The sequence below is a fragment of the Lepidothrix coronata genome, unplaced genomic scaffold (genome assembly GCF_001604755.1).
Source record: "Lepidothrix coronata isolate B3197 unplaced genomic scaffold, Lepidothrix_coronata-1.0 Scaffold118, whole genome shotgun sequence".
NCBI classification, from domain to species: domain Eukaryota; kingdom Metazoa; phylum Chordata; class Aves; order Passeriformes; family Pipridae; genus Lepidothrix; species Lepidothrix coronata.
The window spans coordinates 160095-184749 of NW_016690298.1; the positions used below are offsets into that span (position 1 = coordinate 160095).

A 24655-nucleotide genomic window follows, 5' to 3' on the forward strand; every position below is an offset into this window, starting at 1 on the left:
TATTAGCATGATGTGGGCAGCAAATGCAGATGTTTGAAATGGTCTCCATAGTTTAAATCTTCAGTATGATTTGAAGGGTTACCCTTGGGGAGAGCTGGCCAAGAGTGAAGGATTGTTGGTTTCTCTGCACCGTAATTATACCTAGAACTCTAAAAGTATTGGTGAGTGCTTATGACCACGGAAAATAGATTACCTTCTCCTCTGTGTATGCCAGCTTGGGCAATGTTCCAGATTTGGGCAGTGTCCACAGATCTGTATGATGTCTACTGAATTAAACCCCTTTGTGACTGTGGATATTTATATGGGATAAAAAAGACACCTACCTCCAAATTCCCTCCTCTCGTTTACAGCAGAATTTCTCTAGAACCTTTCTGATGTAACAAACAGGTTTGAACTGAGAAATAACTGCAGAAGCAGATGAATTCCCAGGAAACTGAGTCTGTTTACTTTTAGGTGTTCTCGGTAAAACCAAAATAATGGAAATTTTAAAAATTAATACAAATCGTCTGTCTACCTTACTGAGGACAAAATTCTACAGCTGTAATGTAAAGGGATATTGCAGTGCAATCTTTAAAAGAACAACTAGTTCTGGGTAGAAAAGCTCTTGGCCCATACTTAGTCTTGCTCACGCTGTGCACAGCCTTCTCTGCAGTTAGCTTATAATAGAAAGTGTAAGTAGAATTGTGTTGTATTAAGATGGGATCTTTAAGTTTCCAAGGAATTATGCATAATTTTTACCTGCTATTTAAGTAACTTTGTATTAAAACATAATGAAATGGATTTAAACCAATAGTTCATGACAGAAAAAGCTTATAATGAAAGAACAACATAACTGGCTAAACTGTCTTCTTCCACATATACCAGAGATTGTGATGCGATATAATTACTGCCTTACCTAACACGGAATGTTTATGAACGAAAAATCATATAACTTAAAAAAAAATGTATTTTTCCAACTTAAGATCACTTAAAATGGATAATCATAATGCTGCTTTAAAGTCATGTTTACTTATAAGAGATCTTTTAAAAGTGGATTTATCATTAAAATTAGTGGGTATTTCAGCAGTTTGTGAGCATTCTGCAATGAAAAAGCAGTTTGGTGACTGAGTGGGATATTCAAGACAGCTTCGGTTTAGTCTCTTGGCACTGGAAATCAACTTAACTTCCTTGAAGTTTTGTCCCGGAATACAACATACACAGCTATTTTAAAGCCTGCTGGCTTTGGCTAAGCTTTCCCAGTATATCTAGGTTTGTCCCAGAGTGACTGTAACTAGTTTCCTCTGGAAGCAGGAGTAAGTATGGCGATCACTAAAATGATACTCAGCAGTCCAAATAGACTTTGCATGTGTCATTAGAAAACCTGGTCAAAATTTCTTAGCATGGAATTTGAAGTCACAATTTTCACTATTTCTTTAAAAACTGTAATATGTAGGGTGAGTGCTGTGATTAGAAAACTAAACTCAGGGGCAAGTCAATACCAAATCAGAGAGCATTCCAGAGTCTTTTCTTTGTCAGAAATGTCTATTTTCTTCATTTGATATTGCTAAATAAGGTGTAAGCCAGAGAAATCTTAATTATAACTCCAAGGACAGTATGGATGCACAACACAGGCTGTACTTCAGTTCTTTCTGACAAAAAAATAAATGTTTCACAGAGCCAGGATGGCTTCTCCAGTGTCCTGCAGATTCAGAACTTTTTTTTTTTCTTTTTCGAAAAACATCTAGACTGTGTCTGACTGACTAACCCTGAAAGTGAAACCCATTCATGGTTTAAGGTAGAATCAAGTCAACACAGCAATAACACGTGGCTGTTGAAATTGTGTTATTTCTGTGGCTTGTCCATAATGCTTTGCCTTTTAGGAGAAAGGTCTAGACCTTTTCAAGAGAACAACAATCAATCTGGAAAGCATCTCTAGGAATCTCTTGCATAAGCTATACGAAGTTAGTAAATGTTCATAGAAAGCATTTTGGAAACATAAAGGATCAGCAGTATATTAATGCTGAAAGGAAATATTTGCTATTGTCTAATTTTAGGAGTTGAGGAAAAACAAATTCTGGTCTTAGACTATAGTGTCTTTTCAAACCAGATAGGCTGTAGATTCCTAAATTTGTAAATTCTTAAGTTACAGAAGATACAATCCTGTGGAAACGTGGGAGCTAAATCATGTTCTGCTTATGTGAATAAGGTTACTGAAGTGATATGAAGTAACATGGGCAGGATTTAGCACCTGTTTTTCCCATTAGAACCTGATGGAGATGCTATTTGTCTGAATACAGAGTCTGACTTTAGGAGCTTTTTAATGCATTGATAAGACAGCAACAACAGCTAAACATATGACAAAACATTTTTTTATAGCTATCGAATAGTGACGTTCACTGGTGGATTGGATTGCACGCAGAAAACCTCAGTGATGAATTTCGGTAAGAGTATATATGCCCCAGCTGCTGTGAGTTGTGCTTGGCATGCCGTTCAGTATGACCGGCCAAAGCAGTTTGGTGACTGAGTGGGATATTCGAGACAGCTTCAGTTCTTGTGTAAATATAATTCAGAATATATTGTTCTTAATTTATCTCCATGTTACAGTATTCCTTCTGACAGGGTTGTAAAAGATAAAAGCCAAAGACATTAATATCAACCATAGTCCTGGCAGTTGTCTGCTTTTCTAATGCTTAGTAAAGGGGCATCTTCTCACTTGTATCTCCTTGTGAACCCTTTAATGGAGGGTGTATTTTTAGGTAAGGATAGGAAAACGTGAAACTACACTCTTAATATTTCTGTGCAGCTGGAGAGATGAATCACCAGTAACATACCAGAACTGGAATGAAGGGAGAGAAAGAGATCTACAGAAACCAGGGAAAAGATGTGGCTTCATTTCATCACAAACAGGTTTCTTTTATATTTCCTTTTGCTGCAGGCATTGTGACTTGATTCTGTTGTTGGCCAAAGGGTTTATATTTTTTTTTCATTGCTCTCGAGAAAGGCAATCCATACTGAAGTCCTGTTACATGGTTACAATTTGCATAACTACTTCTGTCATTAAGGAAAGAATAGTGAAATATCATTAATATGCTCAGAGACTGGGTTGTAGTTTTTAAAAGTATATTAATAGTTACAGCTCTCTAATATCAAAATACAAAGATTCCAGTGATACTGATAGTTTAGTTTTAATCAGTCTGTTATGTGGTGCAGCAACAATGTTAATGCATTGCTGGTGTTCATAGATAGTTTTCACATAACCAGATGAGCCAGATGGACTGAGCAACCATTTTTCCTACATCTATAAACTGGTTTTTGATCAGCACATAACTTTAAATACTCAGGTTTCTGTCTTATTTTTAATCCTATAGCCAATCTGCTGAGGGATTTTTGGGTACTAGCCTTTACATCATAACATAGCTCTATATTTTACTAGAGTAATAAAAACATTTACAATGCTGCTGGTTCCAGTGGTTTCTGTCATCTCACAGTCTCTGTTTTCTGAAGATAAGCAAGTTATGTGGTAAAGTAAACATGTCGGGTTCCATGGAAAGCAAAAATACCCAGCTTTGTACTTCTGAGAAGAGCTGAAAAAAAATTAATCCAACTGCACTCTTGTAATCTCAGCCTCAAAAGTCAAAAATGGAAAAATGTAAAAACTTTTCTCCCCACATATCCTGGGGTTTTGAATGCTTGAGTTTGCCATTACTGTAGTTAGTATCAGATAAAAGGAACAGATGCCTACCCTCCCCCCTGAGCTGGCCAGCAGATGGGGGGTGGCCAACAATTTGTTGAGTGTCCTGAGAAGTGTGTTTTTCTCCTAAGGTCAGTGTTTTATGTCATTACCTGGATCTTGCCAAAAATTTTCAATGTAAGGAAGTCAAGGTATTTTATCTGGAAGTCATCATTCTCATACTTCTTTTTTTCCCAATTAATTTTTTAAATAAATGATGATATAAGCATATGTTATGTGACTCAGTGTAGAGGAGTTGGTTTTACTTGATAAAATTAAACTGGGAATAGAAGTATGAGTGCTATAAACCATTAAATCAATTGTAATGCAGTTGTCCAAATATATTTGATGTAGCATCTCCTTTTATTCAAACACTAAAGGATAGTGATCTTAACAATATCTAAACTAGCTAAGAACAAAACCCTTTCCAAGTCTCAAACCAATATTAAACTATGATTTTCCTTTTTACGCAGGACTCTGGGGTGATGAAAACTGTACTGTCTCTCTTCCCTGTATTTGTAAACGTAAAATTGCAAGGAAAATAGAGAAAGTGATTCCAAAAGACCAGAAACAACAAGGAGTATGTCCCAAAGGCTGGTTGCACTTTGGATTCAAAGTAAAACATTTTTTTCTGTTTGATTGCTCAAAATGCTTTCCATATTTAGGACAGAAATTCTTAAGGGTTATTCAATATTTGAAGATTTTCTTCCTTTTTGACAGCAGGACCATTAGGTTTATAACTACTGACACAGTAACACACTGATTTATTGCTAAGCTGCTTTGCACACTTTAAGAAGCTGTCCTAATAAAGTATCAAAAATTTTACTTTAGTTCCAGTGAGTAAATACTCATATATGCAAAAGCTATCAAAATGTATTTGTCCGTTTGCCATAAAAAGCCTGCTCCATCCTTTCTTTTCCACATGTGACAATTCCAAGAGTCTTTCATAATCTCAAAAGACATCTCTAACCTCTTAATGTATTAAATTGATTCCTAATTGCTGCTGTCCTCTGAAAGATGCTGTTTCAAATGGGGTTCAAAGACAATTATAAGCCAAAGTCTATTTGCAGTTGAGGGTCAAAAGGTAATTATTTCATCAGGCTTCTCTTAAATGCATACATTCCTTAATAGCAACATGCACTGAGGTGACTGGATTTATCCCAGTGCTGACTGCAGTGGCTACAAGGATAACTTTAACCCAGATTGTGTTTGCCTTTAAACAACTGATTTGAATACAGTCCTGACGGCAGATGAAAACTAATACTGAGCATGTTGGAGATGTCCATGGCAGGACAGAAACTAGTGGAATGCTTAACATTCAGGAACAGCATGTGAAATGTTTTAGTGATCACTCTTAGTGATTGATACATCACTGGAGGAAAAAAAAACCCACAAGGTTTTTTGTTTGGTTGGTTTTGGTTTTTTTGAAACAGTGCTTTCTGATACAAATTCCGAAGGATCCAGACCATCTGAGAAACTGGTACTCTGCACAAGAATTCTGCAGTAGCTATGATGGGTCACTTGCTTTCTTGGAAAATGAACTGGAACAAGGTAGACTGCTGCAAATGTTGTTAAATAAATAAAATTTCATCTTCATTTGGATGCTGTAGTAAAGTTTAATCTTGGATACAGATTTAGGAAAGATCATTCAAATCTTACTTATGGTTCCACTGTTTTAAACAAATTAGTGTTTCTCAGTTTCCCAAAATGTAAAGATTCACTGAGATATATGACAGGTACATTTTAAGGAATAATTGCAGTTTCTTTTGTGCTTACTACCGTGCATTAGAAATATGCAAAAAAATGGAATACTCATTTAAAAATTTGCTATTTAAAATTTCTACCTTATGAATGCAATATCTCATTTTTATCCTTTACTAGTACTTACAGTCTGATCTATAGTATAGCACATAAGCATAGTGCTAGGCAGGCTGGAGCTGTCAGAGAAATAAATGCCAGCACATTTGGAAATACTTATAATCCCTATTCATAAAAATCTGTGGTTGAATTTCATACATTTGTAAAACCACTTATTTGGAGGTGGGAGGAATCTCACTCTCTGTCTTTAGTTGAGAAATCTTATTTTCAGCTAAAACTGAGAAAGGCTTCTTCAATTGGACAGTATTATTAGCTAATGGACTAGATCCTAACCCAATTGAAATTAAGCAATTTAACTGAATTTATAGTTAGATGATACTGAAATGCCACTCACGTTCCTATTTTCTAGTAACTATGTGATATCATTGATTGGAAAATAAATTTTTCAATGCTTTAGTATGTTGCAAGAGACTTCATCTATCCCTAAATGCTTACCAGTTTATTTTATTTTATTTCTTTTTCATTTTCTAGCTTTCATAACAATGAATCTATATGGATGGAAAACTAGTGTTTGGATAGGTTTCCAGAGTGATGATTATGAAAAATGGGTGAATGAAAATCCTACAATATATTCTAACTGGTCTCCAGTTGAACTAGTGGATGTGAGTATTTTCAGGGGGTTTATGACAGTGGGAAGCTGTTTTATCCATAAAAATCGTGACTGCCATAAGACAAGGCCAAAGTTGTTACAAAAATTTAAGCTTCTCTTAATTTTTGCAGCTTCAAAGAACTGTGGATACAGATTTACAGCCATAACTAGAAGTAGCAAAAAAAGGCACTATCGAGACAGACATTTACATTATTTGTGTAAATGTAGTCACATTATAGTCACATTCTCTTGCAGTTGGTTTTAAGCAGAGAAGTTTGAACTATATGGTTAGTATCATATGTTTGGTCTGAGAAAAGTTTAGGAACAAGATTATGAAATTCATATTTTCATACGTTGTTTTACAACATGTTAGTCCACATTGGGGTTAGCATTTTAGTTAGTCCATTGTGAAAGCTTGTTATTTTATTATGAGGTTATTGTTTCAAACTGTATTTATAGGACTGTTTGTTGTTCTACCTAAATATTCGTAATAGAGATTTTCAGATAATTATTTCCTAAATTTAATGTAATAATTTTGCGGTTTTTTACACAGTATATTTTTAAATTGATATAAGTTTCTGTGTTGATTACAGAGACAGCATTTTAACATTCAAGAACAACTTCCACTGTGTACATTGGTATCAAATAACCCTAATTTTTATTTTACGGGAAAATGGTACTTAGAAAACTGTCAGAAAAATTATGGGTTTATCTGCCAAAAGACTCAGGGTAAGTTTTTGTCTTGCTTTACTTCTGTTTTCTTTTCTTACTTAATTTTCCTCTAGAAACAGCTTGTTATAGGTGTCTCTAAAGCCAGGAACATAAAAGATTTCTAAGATCATTTGATATTTAGACAGAATAGCTCTACACTATTTAACAAATCAGTACCTGTGATGTGGAACTAATTGCTAAAAGTGTTCTGTTATGAAGTTTTTTCCTAACTTTGAGCATTCTGTTGTGAGTCTTAGAATCAGGAATAGAGATGAAATTTCATATCTTCTCTCATGGCAGCAGAGTAACCGCATGAAATTACAAAAGGATAAAACTAAGGGTAATTTTGATGAAAATATGATTTTGGGTGGGCTGTTGTAACTTGCAATATTAGATCAGAATAGACTCTAGAAATTTTATTTTTCTGAACAATGCCAACTGACTGGCTGATTGAATAGGGTTTGGCTTCTCTTTTCACACTTCTCTAATTCTGGTACTATGAAGTCCACTTGCCAGAAGCACGAGGCTTTTGCGAGGAACACGGATTGTTTGGTTTCCTCAAGCCACGTTCCAGTTCTGCCTCTCGGCTGAGAGCCATGAGCAGCTTGTGCAGCTCTGGAGCCCAATCCCAGGGGCTGCTGCACCTCTGCCAGCAGGACGCTGCCAGAGCATGTTACCAAAATAGATCAGCAGCAAATTATTAACCCTGAAGCAAAGGGAGGGCTGTAATCTGAGCCTGTGAGGAGTCTCCTTGGCTGCTGCATTTACCGCGGGGGTAGTTTTCTGTGGCTCAACTCTGTATTATATATCACTTCTTGGTTAAGCTCTGGGTCTAAAGAGACAACTCATAGGAGGGGAGGTAGGGCCAGTTGAGAAGTAGAACGAACAAATGTAAGCTCTGGGCAGTGCTCGCATGTGACTCAAGCACGGAACTTGTATTTTACATCATTTATTGTGAACTGCAGTTGCAGGGAGTGCCGGAGTAATTCTGTACATAGTGTAGGAAAAAAAAAGTGCTTTCCTGCTTTTGTTTCAGTGTGTTTCAGTTACCTCCCAAATGCTGCTGCTTCAGACAGTTGGAGAAGGTGTGAAGAGGCAGGAAGGAGAACAGTTGCCGTATGGTGGCAAGTGCTCTGGGAGGGATTTGGGCTGCAGTAGGTGCTCAGGATCTTACATGTGTTTCCCAACTGGGTGAAAGTGAGAGTGGCCCATGGGCCCTGGATGAAATGCAGCTCAGGGCTGCCCCACACACAGCAGAGTGCTCCTGGGTTTGAAGGGACCATCCTGCCTCTCCAGAGGGACACCCATGGCACTCTTCCAAATTATCAGGCAGTTCATCTTGCTAATTCAGCCGAAAACCTTCCTATCTTTTTTTTTTGCCTGCTTCATTTATTTATTTTTCCCTAATTCATGTCATGTCAGCTGAGTCAGGCTGAGTTAGCTTTATGCAGGCAAACACCAGACCAAGGAATACACAGCAGGAAGAGCAGAGAAGCAAGTAAGGGAGTAGTGAGACAGCCTCTTGTTGGCAGTAGTGAACTGCTAAATTTGCTCAAGTGTCCAAACAAATGTGTCAATTCCTGGAAAGATGAGCTGGTGCTTTGCTTCTGCCATCCTGTCTGCATTCTGTTTCCCCCTGTTTGAATTATTTTCTGAAGGAGACTAAAATGAAATAAAGCAACAGGGGATCTGAACGGGGCTCTGATCTCTTAATGATGTTTGAGTTAGGATTGTGTCAGCAATTTACAGCATTTTCTGCCTTTTTTAAACAAGTGACACACACTGAAAGCTGGAACAAAACAGGGTGCTTCAGTTAGCTCAAGAGCAGAACTTTTACTTGCTTAGAACTTTTACTTGCTTAGAAGTTTCTAATTTTACATGATTTGTGAATGACAAGTAGTAAATTCATTTACTATTTTAAGGTGCTTGTTAACACTACTCCTCCTCCTCTCTTAGTCATAAAGGGGGAACCAAGTCTAAAAACACTCTACCTTGTAGAAAAGCAACCACTTGATTTTGTAATCGCAGAGAGGCTTTACAGACAGAAATAATTAATCCAAACTGACAAACAGGATTAAAACCATAGCATTGCTTTATTTTAGTAGTCTTGTTTAAAGTTCACTGGGGGCATTCATGCACATTAGCAAAGGCATTTGCCTTCTGTAGAAGCATGAGCCCAGCAGCATTGCAGACTGAGCTGGAGTGGAGATGGTCTCTCTCTTGATTTTTTTCATCATGGGAGACTGTCTTAATTTCTTAAATCTAAAAAGCCTGTTTCTTCCTTTCATTGTTTTGGACATTGCTGTGTTAGTTTATCATCAGAAAGAGATGAGTCTCCATGCATAGAGGATTTCTCTTTAAGTGCCCCTACATTGGCTCATGGTTAGTGAAGATGAGCTCAAGAAACTCCCAAGCCCACACTCGTACCATGAGCCAAAGTTTGTTATCCTAAAGGCTGTGCCAGTACAATCATCTTTGAGGCCAGGCTTTATGCTGTAGACTGATCTTGGAAATTATTAATAATAACACGTCAAAAAAGAAGTAATCTAATTTACATGCAAGGTATCTGGGGTCAGAGCACTCTGCAGCCCACTGCTACTGGACATTTGGGATATGCACAAATCCCAGGTGATTTCTTATTGACCTCAAAAGATGCAGTCAGTGGAACTGACCTCATTCAGGTTGGGGTTTTTTGTTGTGCATTAAACTCATTCATTCCCGTGATGAGTTTTGTGTTATGATGGAATTTTAGGTACTGCTCTAGTAGTCATCATCTTTTTAAATTTCACTCCTTCCTAAAACCAAGGAGTTTGCAATTTTTAGATTTGTTTTTAAGGATAGTTCTGATTTTTTAGGAGCTGTTCAGCTATGATCAAGTTGTCTGTTTTAAAAATAAATAAATCCTTTTTTTCTCTTTATAACAGACACATCCAGACATGTCATCAATGCATCTGAAATGTATCCTGTGCCAGATACTTTAGAATATGGAAACAGAATGTATAAACTATTAAGTGGGAATTTTACATGGTCTTCAGCTTTAAAAGCCTGCATGGCAAACAGTGCAGAGCTGGTCAGCATTACAGACCAGTATCACCAAGCTTTCCTCACAGTCATTGTGAATCGGCTGGGATACAACCACTGGATTGGACTGTTCACTTCGGATGTACGTAGTAGACTACCTGGCTGTGGATATGATGCTGCAAAGGAGTTTTTCCAGGAAAAAAGCTAGTGAGCTGTGTCATTCATTTGAAGTCACAGAAAGTTTGCATCTGGAAAGGAAACCCTGGAAAGCTTGAGCCCTAAATGTTTTTTTGTTGCAACGTAATGTATAAGTCTGATGAGAGCCAGTTTGGTGCAAAGACTACTGAAAAACAAAAGCCATAGAAAACTTCTAAAAATACACAAAAAAAAATTCTTGTAGTGTCAATGCTGAAATTTTGTTGTTTCATTTGTAGTAGCCAATGGCCCGAATAACCACTTGCTGAAAGCAGCAGATTAGTTGTAGTTTGTAGTCTCCCAAAAGTAAGCTGGGAGGATCATTGGATCTGCCTTTTGTAGATTCTTCTGGATCTACCCAGCCTTTAGAAAATTAGAAGACATTCTGTAATACCTGCCACCAAAAGAAGATTAACTTGTATGGTGCTAAAGCATATCGGAAAGATAACCTGAAATTTGTTTTGGCAGAATGGGCTTAACTTTGAATGGTCGGATGGGACTAGGTCTTTGTTTACCTTCTGGGAAGACAACGAGTCCCAGGCCTTTGGCAGTTGTGTTTACATTGATACTTCAGGGCATTGGAAAAGCACAAATTGTGAACAACTTCTGCAAGGAGCAGTTTGCCATGTGCCACCTAGTAAGTCAGAGTTAAGATTTATATCAAATCTTTGCAGCTGCAAATGTGTGTACTAACAGTGGAAATATGTAAAGGAGATTCATTGGTTTGAAGTTAAGCAAGGTTAAGTATTATTTAAAACTGAAGTATATTTCTGCATTGTTTCTCTGTATTTCCTATTTGTGAAACCATTTTTCCCCATAAAATATTGGCCATCAGGTCTGATCTGTAGGAGAATGTGAAGACAATTTTCATAACAGAAAAGAAAAAGGAAAATCACTTTGTCTCTTCAGTGAACACTATATTATTTGAGAAAAATGAGGATTGCTTATAACTTAGCTCAAAGGGAAATAAATTCAGTTTGCTGCAATTAACTGTGGGATGGGAGAAGGGAAGCATTTAGAGCAAAGTGAAAAATTAGTCACATCTTCACTTATAAGCACGTTAAAGATTTTGCAAATTTTTTTGGTAAAGATAAGAATATTTTCCGGTATCCTAAAATATGTTTCCTAAAATTCTCCGGCAGTTACCTGGGCTTCAGTTGAATCCATAATTCGGGTCTAGAACTCCATTTAGTCCAGGACTGCAGGGTCTTTGGCAGAATCCAGTTCTCCAAATAGTTCCTATTCAGTGGTGTTGATCACCAGAGGTTCACCTACAGCTTATTATATTTTTTGGTTCTGTTGAGTAGAAAGCTGTTTTGGAATCCTTCAAGACAAAAATTATTCTTTAGCATGGATTTTTATAATGAAGCTGACTGATTTTTTGGGGTGTCAGGGTGTGTAATCATGTATAGCCTAAGGTTTATGTGTTTTATAGTAAAAGTAGGAGGCATATAAAACCATAAGTAATGTAGCTGAGTCTCCAGCACTGCCAAAAAGTGACACGGGGTATGACAAAGTGACCTTGCAGAGTTGCCTTGAGTCAGAGGGACTCTTTGCTGCAGCATATTGCCCACTGGAGAGGCTACCTGCTGCTTACCGATGGGAAACTCTCACCTGTGCCATGGTCTTTATCTTTGTGGCTTGCTGGAGAGAGGCTTTGTGGTCCTTGGAAATCCCCAGCCCTTTGGGAGGTGCTGGGCAGCCCAGAGTGCTCTGACTCATGACTCCCTCTGCACATCCCTACCAGTTAGATTGTTCTGATCCCACTGTTGCAATCCAGGAAGGCTTCTGATCAGAAATAAAACCAACTTTACTCCTCTAATACAAATATATGCAACCACTAGATTTTCACTTTGAAAAATAGAGGAATAATGCAATAATATGCTTATTAGCATTACTGCAGAACAGTGTGTGGAATGTTATAATAATGTGCATTTTGTTGTGCCTATAAAGCTGTGCTGTTATTTCTATCACAGAAAAGAAACTCAATGCCTATAAAGGCTTATGTTCAGAAAAAACTGTACCCTGGATCAAATTCAAAAGCAGTTGCTACAGCTTTTCCACAGTTCTGCAGGGCACGAGTTTTGATACTGCATACGAAGTCTGCAAAAATCAAGGTGATTGTTTTGTAGCTACCAAATGTCATTGTGATATCTTAAAATTATACATATTTTCTGAAATTACTGAAACCGTGGCATATGTTTTCTGTATTTCAAGATAACAGTAGTGGAACTCATAAGCAAACTATGAAATTGGAGGCAACATAAATCAAAAAAATGTTCCTTTCCATGTGAAAATATTGCTTTCTCGAATAACACATAAAAGGAAACTTTTTCCCTTCAAACTTTAGTTTTAAAGTCATGTAAGAACAGTTTTATATTGGTCTGAACATTTTCATATTAATTACAAGTTTAAGAACTTATGATGTATAACCAGACCTTTCAAACTTTTCCGTCAAGTCTCATAACACTAACTTTTTGAAATGCAGTGTTACATTTCAATGGCGTGGATTGTTTAAAAATTTGTTTAATTTATAGGATCAAATCTTCTAACTATTCAAGATGAAGATGAAAATGCCTTCGTTTTGGAAGAGCTACACAATTTTGGTTATTCTGTGCAAATGGTTTGGTTGAACATCCTGCTTGTTACAGACAGTAAGTTTTGAGTGGAATAGAACTGCATGTAAGAATCTGATTTGGTTTTCGGTTATTTTAATGCTAGCATAGCCATCTTCCAAAAGACTCTTATCTTTTGAGATTTTGTTCACTGACTGTTGCCTGTTTATGATGTAGTAAAACGGGTCAAGCTTTCTGTAATCGTAACCAGTATTCTGAATACTCAATATGCATAGACGCATGTGAAAACTTCTTTTTCCTGCTTAGAGAAGCACTATAGACTGTTTTCTGTGTTAACTACACAGGATGTTTTTAAAACCTTCAAGAAAAAAAGGTAATGTAGTGGCCAAACAGACAAAATCCTTGCATTCCATAATACAGTATTTTTTTATGTGAGGGTAAGTCCAACTGAAACAGAGATACTTTATCAAAATAATATGCTATTTTGTAATGATTTGTAACTTCTGCCCATAGATGAGACAGTCTCCTGGTTTGATGGTTCTGCTTTAAATTATTCTAACTGGGGCATCAGGGAACCTGACTTTGACCATCTCAGAGGGAATTTCTGTGTCAGCCTGAGGACCACAGATGGAGTCTGGCAATTATCTCCATGCAGAGAAAAAAAGGGATTTGTGTGTAAAATGGATGCAGGTATGTTCTTCCAAAAAATAAGGCAGTTGTATCCTTCTAACCACTGTTTTACATGTTCCTTGTTGCTTGCTTACTTGCTGTTAGTTTTCATTTAAATAATTCTGTCCCTTGGTATTAGAAGAAAAATACCTGCAAAAACCCCAACCAGATAGGGTGACCTCCTTTTGAGGAACCTGAGCAGCCACTGCGTTAATGCCAAGTGCGTTGGATTTTCTGTGGCATCAGGCTGACCTCCGCAGCCCCGCTGGGCGGGCAGCCACATCCTGGGAGAGCTGTACAGACCCCATGCCAGTAGGAACATGGGCCTGTGAGAGAGCTGAAGAATTTCCAGAGCCCACACAAAATCCCGCAGTCACTGCTGGACCCAAAAGCTAGATTAACCTACCTCTGCATGGTTCTGTTCATGCACTTGTACTTTAAAAAGTGGGTAAATACCACTGTTCATCCATGCACAAATGTCAATTAATATGTTCCACCAAATTAAAGGGATTTCAAGTAACAGATTAGATTATGTTTAACTTGGCCAATTGAAATAACACTGACATGAGTCAAATTAAACAAAGAACAGTGCTTTCTTGTGTGGTTTTAGGTAGGTTGTCTTCTCAGTATCCGTTTTACAGTGAGTATACATAATAACTTCTGTTACCTCTGTGGGTAATTTTGTGATTGCTCTGGATTTTATTTCAGATATTGATGCAACAGAACCCTTTGAAAATGGTAAGTTCTATATACTCTTCATTTTTTTTAATAAGGAGTAATACACATTTTGAGCTGATATTTTGTGAGATAACATTTTACACAGTTAAACCTGTAAATTAAAATGTGTGACATATATAAGAAGTACTAATACGTTTTCCATAAAACAGCTATATATTTAGAACTATCTATAATTGTAGCTATATTTGCTTAACAACAATTTCTGTCCCTCCCTTTCAGCATCATATGGTGGGCTTGTAGCTCTGGCTATTCTTGTGACGTTGGTGATGCTGGCTGCCATTTCCCTTTTTCTGTGGTGCCTGTACAAACAGAATAACCGACTCTTCCACCACATACTGTGGGTCAGAAATGCCTATTTACCACAGATTAATGCTGACGTTCCTGCTTTGGAAGAAAGCATCCTCATTTCTGATTTTGAGAGAAGTGACAACAATTAATTGATCAGAAGTAGCAACTGGTCTTCTATTCTCTGTGAAACTTCACAACCTACAGTGGTTTTCTCATTCTCAGGAGTCCCCCAGGGTACCCATAGTCTGAGAAACCATCATGGCTATCGGTATGAATGCTGTAGGGGCTCCCCTTGGAGGGCTTTTGCTTTGTGGCAGGATGAGTTGAGGACGCAAGGCGGAGAAATTTGCTCCTCTGGGAAATTTGCTCCTCTGGGACAAGCCAGGAGTTGAAAATACTCACACACCATAAACCTCCAACCACTCACGTGGGGCAGTTGTGTCTGAGGTCCCAGAGGAATGGGGATTTTCATGCAAATTTTTCCTTTGGGAACATGTGGGCCTTTATGTTTTGTTTCTGTACATCACATAATCTGCTCATGAGGCAGCATTAAAATTTACCTTGAATTTAGAAACTCTGAAACATGTTCCAAGGATGATGGGGTAGACTTTTTTTTGTTTTGTTTTTTTAACTAGCCATCCCTTCTGCAAAATTAACAGTTATTTTTCAGACAGTGAATTATTGCCAGGTAGATTTGCAAGTTTGCAGGGAGATAAAGTCACTTTTGACTTGAGAGTGCCAGAGTTTTGGTAGTTTGGCCTGTGATGCCTAGTTCATGTTATAAAATAAATTAGTCCAGAGATGTAACAGCATATGGGCTTTGTCATCCTGAGATGTGTCCAGCATCTTGTTAAAGATTTAGCTATGTAATCTCTCACCTAAGATTATTTTAGACATGGAATCCCATCAACCTCCTTGAAAGACATTTTTGATCAATATCTGTTTGGAAAAAACCCCCTGTTATAAATCTTGCTAAAGTTACAGTAACAAGTGACTTTACTGACAGTATTTCTGCAAGCAGTATTCATGGAGGCTCTTCTGAGACCCTGCTCTCAAAAGCGAAGGGTGATAAGTGGGCGAGCCACAGTGCTGTTCCCAAAGGGTGCTAGAGTCCTCTAACCCCATGTAGCAGACACTTTCCCTTTCAGTGTTCATACTAAGGTGCTAAGAAAGGAGATGAATTTTGCTGACTGGTTGGTCTGCAGGCTGATGGTTGTGAAGGAGCCAGCTCAGGTCTCTCTGCTATCTCAGTTACAGCAGCCCAGGACAGAAGTGCTTACTCTCCCTCGTACTCCCACCACCCTAACCAGTCCTCTACCCACCTCTCTGAAAGCTTTTCAGGGATTTTATTTTTTATTTTTATTGCAATGTCGAAAACCAAATGGTTAATGATGTGTTTCTTCAGAATGGATTTACTGTAATTTCAGTCATCTCTAAAAGCTGCTGTGAAGGGCTGCATTTGTTGTTCAGTTTCTTGGTTTGTTTGTTTTAAGGTGACTCATTCAGCATTTTGCAAGAGTCCTAAGATGGAGGTATGTTCCTCAGAGTTGAGCAAGCAGCTAAGGCCAACTGAAATGTTTTTACACAGTATTTGTTCACATGCACAGGAATGTATGACTACCTTTTAGTTAGATTTTACATGGCCAAACAAAAATTGCCTACTCATAATTATATATAGGGCTGTTCTAAAAAAATTGTTTAGTACATAGAATATTTCTGTGCTGGTTTACAGAACCATTCAAAAATGTGGTCAAAGAGGCTGCAGATGGTTTTGATCCCAATATAATTTTCAGCCTACTGTTTCTGATAACTTCTAAGGTCGTAGCTATCACAAATTCTTAATCTGAGATTTTTCTATCATATAAAATATAAATAGATTTTCTGAGTATATTTTGTCTAATGGTTTGACCCTATACATTATTTTTCAGTAATATTTTAAAAGTTTTTGTTTAGCCCTCTAGATTTATCTGTGAGACTTTTTTTATTTGTGGACTGCAACTTTTGAGTACAATTGCCAGATAATCTGCTGTTTATGTGTATGAACTATGGTGGCTTCTTTACCACCAAAATAAAAGAAGAAAAATGCTCATGACCTTCTCTACTTTCCCCACGAGAATTTCACCTATTTAAACTACAATTAGAGGAACTTAAACCACCAAATCCCCTTCATCGCATTCACTGCCTTCTTACAGTACAGAAAGCAGAGTGGCTTGCAAGGCAGTTTCGTTTACAAGAGTAAGCTGTGTCATCTGTGAGGACATGTATTTATTGGGCTACAAAGCTGTTAATATTTATGCAGACTCTGGTCAGATTTTTATGTGGTTAATGAAGTTGTATTTTTCACAATACTTGACATAGGCATTTTATCAATTTTCCTTGAGGTTTGCTTTAATCATTTAAATGTATTTGAATGGCAGTGATATAATAACCCTAACCTCAAAATAGTGATCGTTCATTGACTCTGATGTAGATGAGCTTGCATTAAGGGAAAAAGAGTTCAAACAGTGTTTTCTTCCTACTTTGAAATGGCTTTGAAGGAACAGACCTTTACATATTTATTTTTAAATCTTTCATCATTTAACTATTAGAATTTCAGGTATTATTCACTCAAGAATGTAATCATTGATTGCTTTCTAGTCTTCCTTCTGGATTTTGTTACTAATGGCTTTCAACTGTTTTCCCTTAATCAAAGGTCTATATATTGTCCCTGATCAGAATATGTGATGACTGTTGTTTTTATTGATGATCTTGATGATATTGGCAGTGAGATTTACTATATTATTTCAACTGGAAAATAAAAGCGTGATTAATAATTTTCTGTGCTGTAATTTTTCTTGGCTCTTTCCCCAGCTTTAATAAGAGGGAGGCTTTAGTGTCTCATAACAGCAGTGGCCAGGCTTTGCATCAGGTCATCCTGGTAGGAGAGGGACAGCTTGCACCAGCCTCCTTTGTGGCTATGTGACTGGACCTAGACCTGGGCACTGTGTATGATCTCCACACACATGGTGGTACCAGTGTTTCCCAGGATGCCTCAGAAAGTGTGTGCAGGAGATGCTGAAAGGAAGTGGGAGTCAAAGCATCATCAGTGAGGATGATGGATGGGATCATGGCACTGATATACAGATATTCTCCCAGCCTACTGCCTGTTCCCTGCAGTAGGGAGCTGGGGCCATCAGTAATGGGCTGGAGGAATTTTCCTGCTGAACTGTGGAGGGTGTGTTGTGTGGGAGCCTGTTTGTTTCTGCCACAAACAAGGTGGAGATATATGGACTGCAGCACAGTAGCTTCCACGGATAGCACCAAAGTGCTTCCTGTGTCCAAGAACTGGGTTCCCAGAGCCTGAATAGGCAAAGGAATGTTGCAGATTTGTCTGCTGTGCTAACATCTTTCAATCTTCTTACTGAAAGCGAAGTGTTAAATCTTTTCATATCATTCGTTTGCTTGGGGTATGGAAAGGTATCCCCACCAGAGACAGGTACATTCAGGTCAATATATGACAAAGCCCTCTCTGCCAGATATTGGGGTTTGTCAAAACTTCATGTGCTGATTTTTGCAGATGCCATTCCAGGAGAAAATTTACCTCCCAGTGCCTTTAGCAATCCTTGCAGCATGTCTCTGAGGCAATGCAGCTGTCACATCCCAGTTGGACATGAGTCTGCAATGGGAACATATGTATGCTGGAGATGTCCAGCACGACTGGACAGAGCGAAAGGTTGTAGCACAAGGTTTTAAGTGGGCAACGTGATTTCTCTGCAAAACGGTTCCTGGCTGTGTCACCCTGGGTGCAGTGCTGCCCTCCCTTATGCAGGGATTCTCCTTCCTCTACTGCCTTCATACACACACACTTTTTCAGCTGGGTCATGACAAGAGCAGAGCCATGGGGCTGTTTGAAATCTGGGCTGTGCAGTTCAGAGGAGCATAGGGGAAAAAACAGGTTTTTGCATTTCTGTGAGACTTGACTAACTCTGGTTCCCAGGGCACCTCTGCACAAATTCCCATCTAATTTAACCCCCTACTTTTTTTCTTTCATTATGGTGCCCCTCCCTCAGTGTGGTCACAGGCATCCTCAGTCTCTTGTAATAGTAAACCCACTGTAATGAAATCCATGGCATACCCTTCCTCCAGGGCATTTATTTGGTTAAAAGCTAAATTGCACACATTCAGCAACAGGACTCTAAATCCACAGCTCAAAAAAAAAAAATCCACAAAAAAAAAGAGACCCCTGCTTGAGCTTTAATAATATTATAATATTTCCTCTGGTAACCAGTGGAATGTTGGCTCTAAACCCCTGCAGGCCAGCGCTGATCTTTTACAATCTGGTGCAGCCCTGATGTAGATATGTGAGTAACCATCAGGAGCAAATCCACAGGCGTTCATGCTCTTCTGAGATGGAAAGAACTAAGGTTGATCTTGATGCTTGGAAACACAGTCAGTCTCGGTTCGGCCAGTAGATGGTAGTGGTACACACAGAGCTGAAAAAACGAGCTGTGCAAGATCAAAAATCACAGGGATTTGCTCTGGATCCTTTAGAAGTGCAGTCAAATGAGCAGCAAAACTCCCAAGTTGCAGGATGGCAAATGTTATTGCGGGTTCTTAGCCACGGCCACAAAGTTATAAAGCTGTGTTAAGATATCTTTCCAAGTCCTTCTCAGCTACTTTAATGGGATGCATTGAAGTGCTTGGAATGGGACAATCCAAGTCCTTACCTTGGTCAATGGGTTTTTCTTTTCCTTGGTGAGTAATGCGAAAATCCACTTGGGTTCCTGAGTATTAAATAAATATCTTCGTGGTATGTTTTGGTTCTGATGCCTTTGATGGAAAGGTAATTCACTGAAAATGCTCCAGCCATGTCTCTTTACTGATGAAAGGATTTATTTTAGTATTTTATTTCTTGACTGTATCAGTGCAGGCATATACTTACTCATTTTCATGGGAAATGAAAAATTAAGCCACAGAAATGACAATTAGTAGACATTTTAGACATCTATTGCATAAATAATCATTCCACAGCACTGTTGAAAGCAGATTAATTTTCTTCTTCTCACAGTTTATTCTGTAAGTCACTCAGAGCATGAGTTGCTGATCGCTTTCTATATCCATTATCTTTATGCAGGAAGACCATGATTTGGATTCTGATCTTAGAAACTAAACCATAAGAAAGGGTACCAAGAATAATTTTGTAATAAAGCCTTGCTTCAAAGTCTTAGTTTTATAACATTGTTTCCTTACGCTGATGCGTTTCTAAGACTTTCCCAGTCCTCCTGTAATGAAGGCCATCCAACCTCAGTGGGTGGACTAGTAGAATGCAGTAGCTGGGTCAGTGTCTCAGAAAACACTGGAAAACAAAACTATCCCTGTATGTTTTCAGATTTTTATAGTTGAATGTTCATCCTCAGAAATTAAAAGTTTCCATTTATGTTGTGCAAAAACATCCTCAGTGGTTTTTCTTTAATTTTTTTTTAGTGAACACTGATAATTATCCTGTCAAGCACGTTCCTCTTGTGAAGCTATTTATTCAGGTCATTTGTTCTAAAGCATGATCTTAGGCCTTTGATCCCAGCCATAACCTGATTAAATCTGCTTTACCACTTATTCCTGCCATAAGCCTTGTGTGCATTGTAAGTGAGAAGCCCCTGGAAAGCCCCTTCTGGAAGCCAGAAGCAAGCTTTAACAGAGCTGATAGAAGACAGACTCTACCTCGTCAGCAGCTTTGTGCTGCATGGCTTCACTTCTGCTGGGTTTGAGACACCATACCAGAGCTTGATGCTTCCAGGTTCCTTCAGGTATGCAAGCAGAATCCCTAACACTGAACATTGCCAATGAGCTGGAGTACATAGTTTTTTAATATAAAGTAAAAGAATATTCTAAGTCATGTAAGGTTTCATTTGCTACAGTCCCAGCACACCTTAATTTTGCTTCATCTCTACTAGTTTCATTTGCTGTTTCTCTTGTTGCAAGCAGGCTTACCTGTTATGTACCTGAAATCTGATACTACCTAAATGTTTGCATGACCTAGGCATTATATCTTCTAGTATTTAATATTCAAGATGTCAGAAGGATTCTTTTTGAAAAGGTAAAAAGGTAATGTTTCTGCTGCTGCATATTGTGTCCTGCTAGTCTTATGGGATGAAAATTTTGTTGAGAGGCAAATTGAATTACTTTAAATATTGTTTCAGAAGCAAATATTGAAGATGGAATTGTACATATGGGATATATCGTGCTATAAAAGACATTAGGTACCATTAAGTTAAATGTGGAAATGTATTAGAACAGCTCTGGGAGGCTTTCCATTGGGAAAGAAGAGATTAATAGAACACCTACAGGAACAGTGGCTCCTTTACCTTTTAATACTTGTAGTATAAATAGCAGAGTGACTATTCCCCACACATCATATCCAGGAAGGCAGCTGATGCAGCTTATATCCTTGGATGCTCCCAGAGTGCCTTGTCCCACTCACATACCACCTCTGGAACATGCACAACATGTGTTAGGATGTCCGAGTGTGGTTGAGTTACCCATGGCTGGGCTTCACGAATGAAGATTTGGGAAGGGCACTACCCACATTTGTTACAAGCACATTGGTGGCTAAAAAGGCCAATACGAGATAGGCATGTCCGGTTGCAAAAGGCACAGCAGAAAGACTCCTTAAATGGTGTATTCTGCAAGGCATGATTCTTTCTGCGATGTCTTTTCTCCTCAAGGGTGATCCTGCGTGCTTTCTCAAAAGCATCAGCAGCGTTATAGATGGTGTGTCTCCAGACCTCCTGATTGGAGGCCAGAGTAGACCAGTTATGTTGATCAAGATGGCCAAGGCTGAGATGTTGTTTCAGGGAGTCCTTGTATCTCATCTTCGGGGCTCCTCTCTTGCGGCAGCCAGTGGCAAGTTCACCATAAAGCAGGATCTTAGGGAGGTGATGGTCCTTCATCCTGGAGACGTGCCCTGCCCAACGCAGCTGCGTTCTCAGCAACATGGCCTCGATACTTGTGACTGCTGCTTGTTCAAGAACAGATGTATTGGTCACATAATCTGACCAGTGGATATTTAGAACTGAACGGAGGCAGCATTGATGGAAACATTCTAGGAGACACAGGTAGTGGTGGTAGATGACCCATGATTCAGAACCGTATAAGAGAGCAGACAGCACAATGGCTCTGTAAACACTGATCTTTGTACTTTTCTTCAGGTGTTTATTTCGCCAAACTCTTTTATGAAGCTTTCCGAAGGCACTATATGCCTTTGCCAACCTGTTGTCTATCTCCCCGTCAATCTTACCATCTGAGGAGATGAGGCTGCCTAGGTAATTAAATTGCTGGACTGATTTGAACTCTGATTGGCCAATGGTGATGTGGGGATGATGGGGGACTTCCTGAGGTGCAGGTTGATGGAGAATTTCTGTCTTCTTTAAACTGACTTCCAGCCCAAAGAGCTCAGCAGCGTCTGCAAAGCAGGATGTTAAACGCTGCAGAGCTGCTTCTGTGTGGGCAACAAGGGCGGCATCATCAGCATAAAGCAGCTCCCAGACAAGATGGTTTAAGGTCTTGGTGTGGGCCTTCAGTCGCCTTAGGTTGAAAAGGCTTCCATCAGTACGACATCGAATGTAGATACCGTCCTGATCCTCGAGATCTGCCGTGGCCCTTTGGAGCATCATGCTGAAAAAGAATGTGAATAGGGTTGGAGCGAGAACACAGCTTTGTTTCACGCCATTCTTTATTAGAAAGGGCTCAGAAAGTGTGTTACCATATCTGACTTGGCCATGCTGATCCTCGTGGAGTGAGATGATCATTTTAAGGAACTTGGGGGGACAACCTAAACATTCCAAAATCTGCCACAGACCTTTTCTGCTCACAGTATCGAAAGCCTCGGTGAGGTCGACAAAGGTTACATAAAGAAGGAAGAAAGACAATGTGGGCTCCTTTCCTCATCATGTCCTTGACCATCCATCCTCCCTTGACCTTCCAGAATCTAGTCTGGGTTGATGACATAGCTTTAATTATTGCTATTTATATATAAATTTGCCTTATTTTTGCCAGTTGAAAGACTGTAAAGTGAAAATTAGTGATTCTCAGCTGCTCTTACAGGCTGTTTGACCACTTGCTCTGATGTAGCACAAAGCAAACCCTCATGGAAGGAAAGATGAAAGGAAGAGCTGTTCACTGGTGAAAGCAAACATGTAAAGAGAACAGGGTTCAGTTTTTCTTGCTACTTGGGAAGACTATAACAAGAATTAAGTGACTGAACCACAGCAGGAAATATGTGATAGATAACTGGGATAGCTGGATAAGCAGCCAGTGCAAGTGGTAGGGTCACTTTCAATGGCAGTGTGCGCTGTTATGTTGGATAACTGTGATTTAGAAACAAATCAGTCCACCATGGATTCTTCCTAACAGTGCTGGATGGCCCTTTCAGCTCACCCTGGGTAAAGATGAGTAAGCCTTACCTGAAAATATTGGTGTGAATATGTTTGTGGCACTGCTGATGCAACATCCCACTGCCTTCTAGCCCAAACCTACCTTCCAGCTTCCTGACCCACACAAGTGCTCAGGAACCAGAATTTAGGATCTCTGGACACAAATGCCATGCAACTGGGATATTGGAAACACCTAAAATTAAATTTGTGATCTGCCTTTGGATAGAAAGAGACAGTTCCTAAATGAGTGAAGCTGAATCATCCAATTCATCTGCTACAGCAGCCAGTGGGGACACAGACATCCAACCTGCCCTGGGTACCTAAAATCCACATCCAGGGTAAAGGAAGTGAAGGTCCAGAATCACTTCATGAAGATCACAAAAATAAAAGGATATATGCAGAAAAAAAAAATGAATACTTTTTGTTTCTTTTACTCTCTCTTTATTTTTTTTTTTTGTTTTCCCCCTTGAAGTCCCAGACCCAGGTGATGGGATGCCTGATGATCTCTTTACTTGTGTAGTACTTTGAAGATGTCTCTGTGATGCATCTTTGAGTGATCCAGTTGCCTCAGCAGGCCTGGAGCTGGGCCCCAGGTGGGGACAGCCTGTGGGGAGAAGCAGCAGTTCTACCTTCTATGCAGGAGCCAGCAATGTCCAAAACTCCCCTTTCTTCCTCTTGTATAACATGTTAGTGGAAACAGCAACTTCCTGCATAGCAACTGCCTGGTTCAAACCACTAGGATATGACTGACTGACAGGGCAGCTTTTGGCAGGCTTACAAATATCTGTTCCTAGCTCCATGTGGATCTGCTGAAGTATATCTGTGGCCAAATCTAGTTCAAGAGCTGTGGGATAGACTGCAAGGCCCATGATGTTCAAAGCAAAGCCATAAGCTATGAGAAAGGGTGGGAATCGTTGATCCCAGTACTACTAGGATCATAAAATCATTAAAAATTTCCTTTATGAAATTTGATGCATTTAATCCATTTGGATAACAACAGCAAAATGAAGACAATTATTTCTGACATGGACATTCTTCAGTGTTTCTGGAAAAGGTATTTAAACAGAGCCCTGACACAGTTAATAGGTTTTCTGTCTCCCTCTGGAGACATAGGAACATTCATGGGATGCTGCAAAAAGCTGGAGCCCTAGAAAGGCCACATTGGAGCATGTTCCCAAATATAAGGACACCCAAAACAGATGCAAAACTTAACTGAAGGTGCACAGTGCTATGTCGGTGCTAGCATTTTTTGGTTTTATGATCGCATTTTAAAGCAGTCATTCTTTTGATCCACGCTAACTGCTGGTAATGGAAAGAAAAATAAAGCTTACACAGAAAATAACAAAATTTTCTGACTGGAGGCCAAAACTTCACAAGAGAATACTGAAGCCTAATATGTTTTCTTTGACGTCTTTGTTTCTGATAGATGTTGACTGAATTCAGGAGGATGACGGCACTTTGAACAAAACCAGCTGGGGAAGTCAGTTTGCTAATTATTAACCCTGTAGGGAAGAGATTGGATTGGGAATGTGCATACAAAACATTCTGGGAAAATATAAAACCTAATGTAGATCTCTTTGGAAAAGAAATACTTAACACTGTGGCTTGTATTTTTAGGAGGAGGGGAGGAGACAATTTGTGATATATGACTGAATTCATCAAGATGGGTAGCAATTCAGTCTTAGACTCCTTTTTCCCCAATAGTAGGATTTAGCAGTCCTGAGGCTGAAGTATAACATTAAGGAATTACTTTAGAGATTGAATAGAAGTTCTACATTTATTATGATATAAATCATAGAGGGGGTGGGGGGAGACTGTTGTCAGCCTCTTGACCACTTTGCAATAAGGAAAAGGGGGATTTTCAAAGCTGTTA

At 38.9% G+C, this 24655-nt stretch overlaps 1 protein-coding gene across 1 annotated transcript in view; it reads left to right on the top strand.

The window, feature by feature from the left end:
* Window positions 1-17277, top strand: part of PLA2R1 (phospholipase A2 receptor 1) — a 36957-nt gene extending 19680 nt beyond the window's left edge. Inside the window, exons 17-29 of the mRNA XM_017825397.1 lie at window positions 2356-2420; window positions 2783-2886; window positions 4183-4325; window positions 5143-5260; window positions 6059-6189; window positions 6770-6905; window positions 9812-10050; window positions 10572-10740; window positions 12080-12220; window positions 12641-12757; window positions 13193-13369; window positions 14057-14086; window positions 14306-17277. Coding sequence (XP_017680886.1) covers window positions 2356-2420; window positions 2783-2886; window positions 4183-4325; window positions 5143-5260; window positions 6059-6189; window positions 6770-6905; window positions 9812-10050; window positions 10572-10740; window positions 12080-12220; window positions 12641-12757; window positions 13193-13369; window positions 14057-14086; window positions 14306-14523 — 1788 coding nt within the window. The 3' untranslated portion in view covers window positions 14524-17277. The remainder of the gene's footprint in view (window positions 1-2355; window positions 2421-2782; window positions 2887-4182; window positions 4326-5142; window positions 5261-6058; window positions 6190-6769; window positions 6906-9811; window positions 10051-10571; window positions 10741-12079; window positions 12221-12640; window positions 12758-13192; window positions 13370-14056; window positions 14087-14305) is intronic.
* The last annotated feature ends 7378 nt before the right edge of the window (window positions 17278-24655 follow it).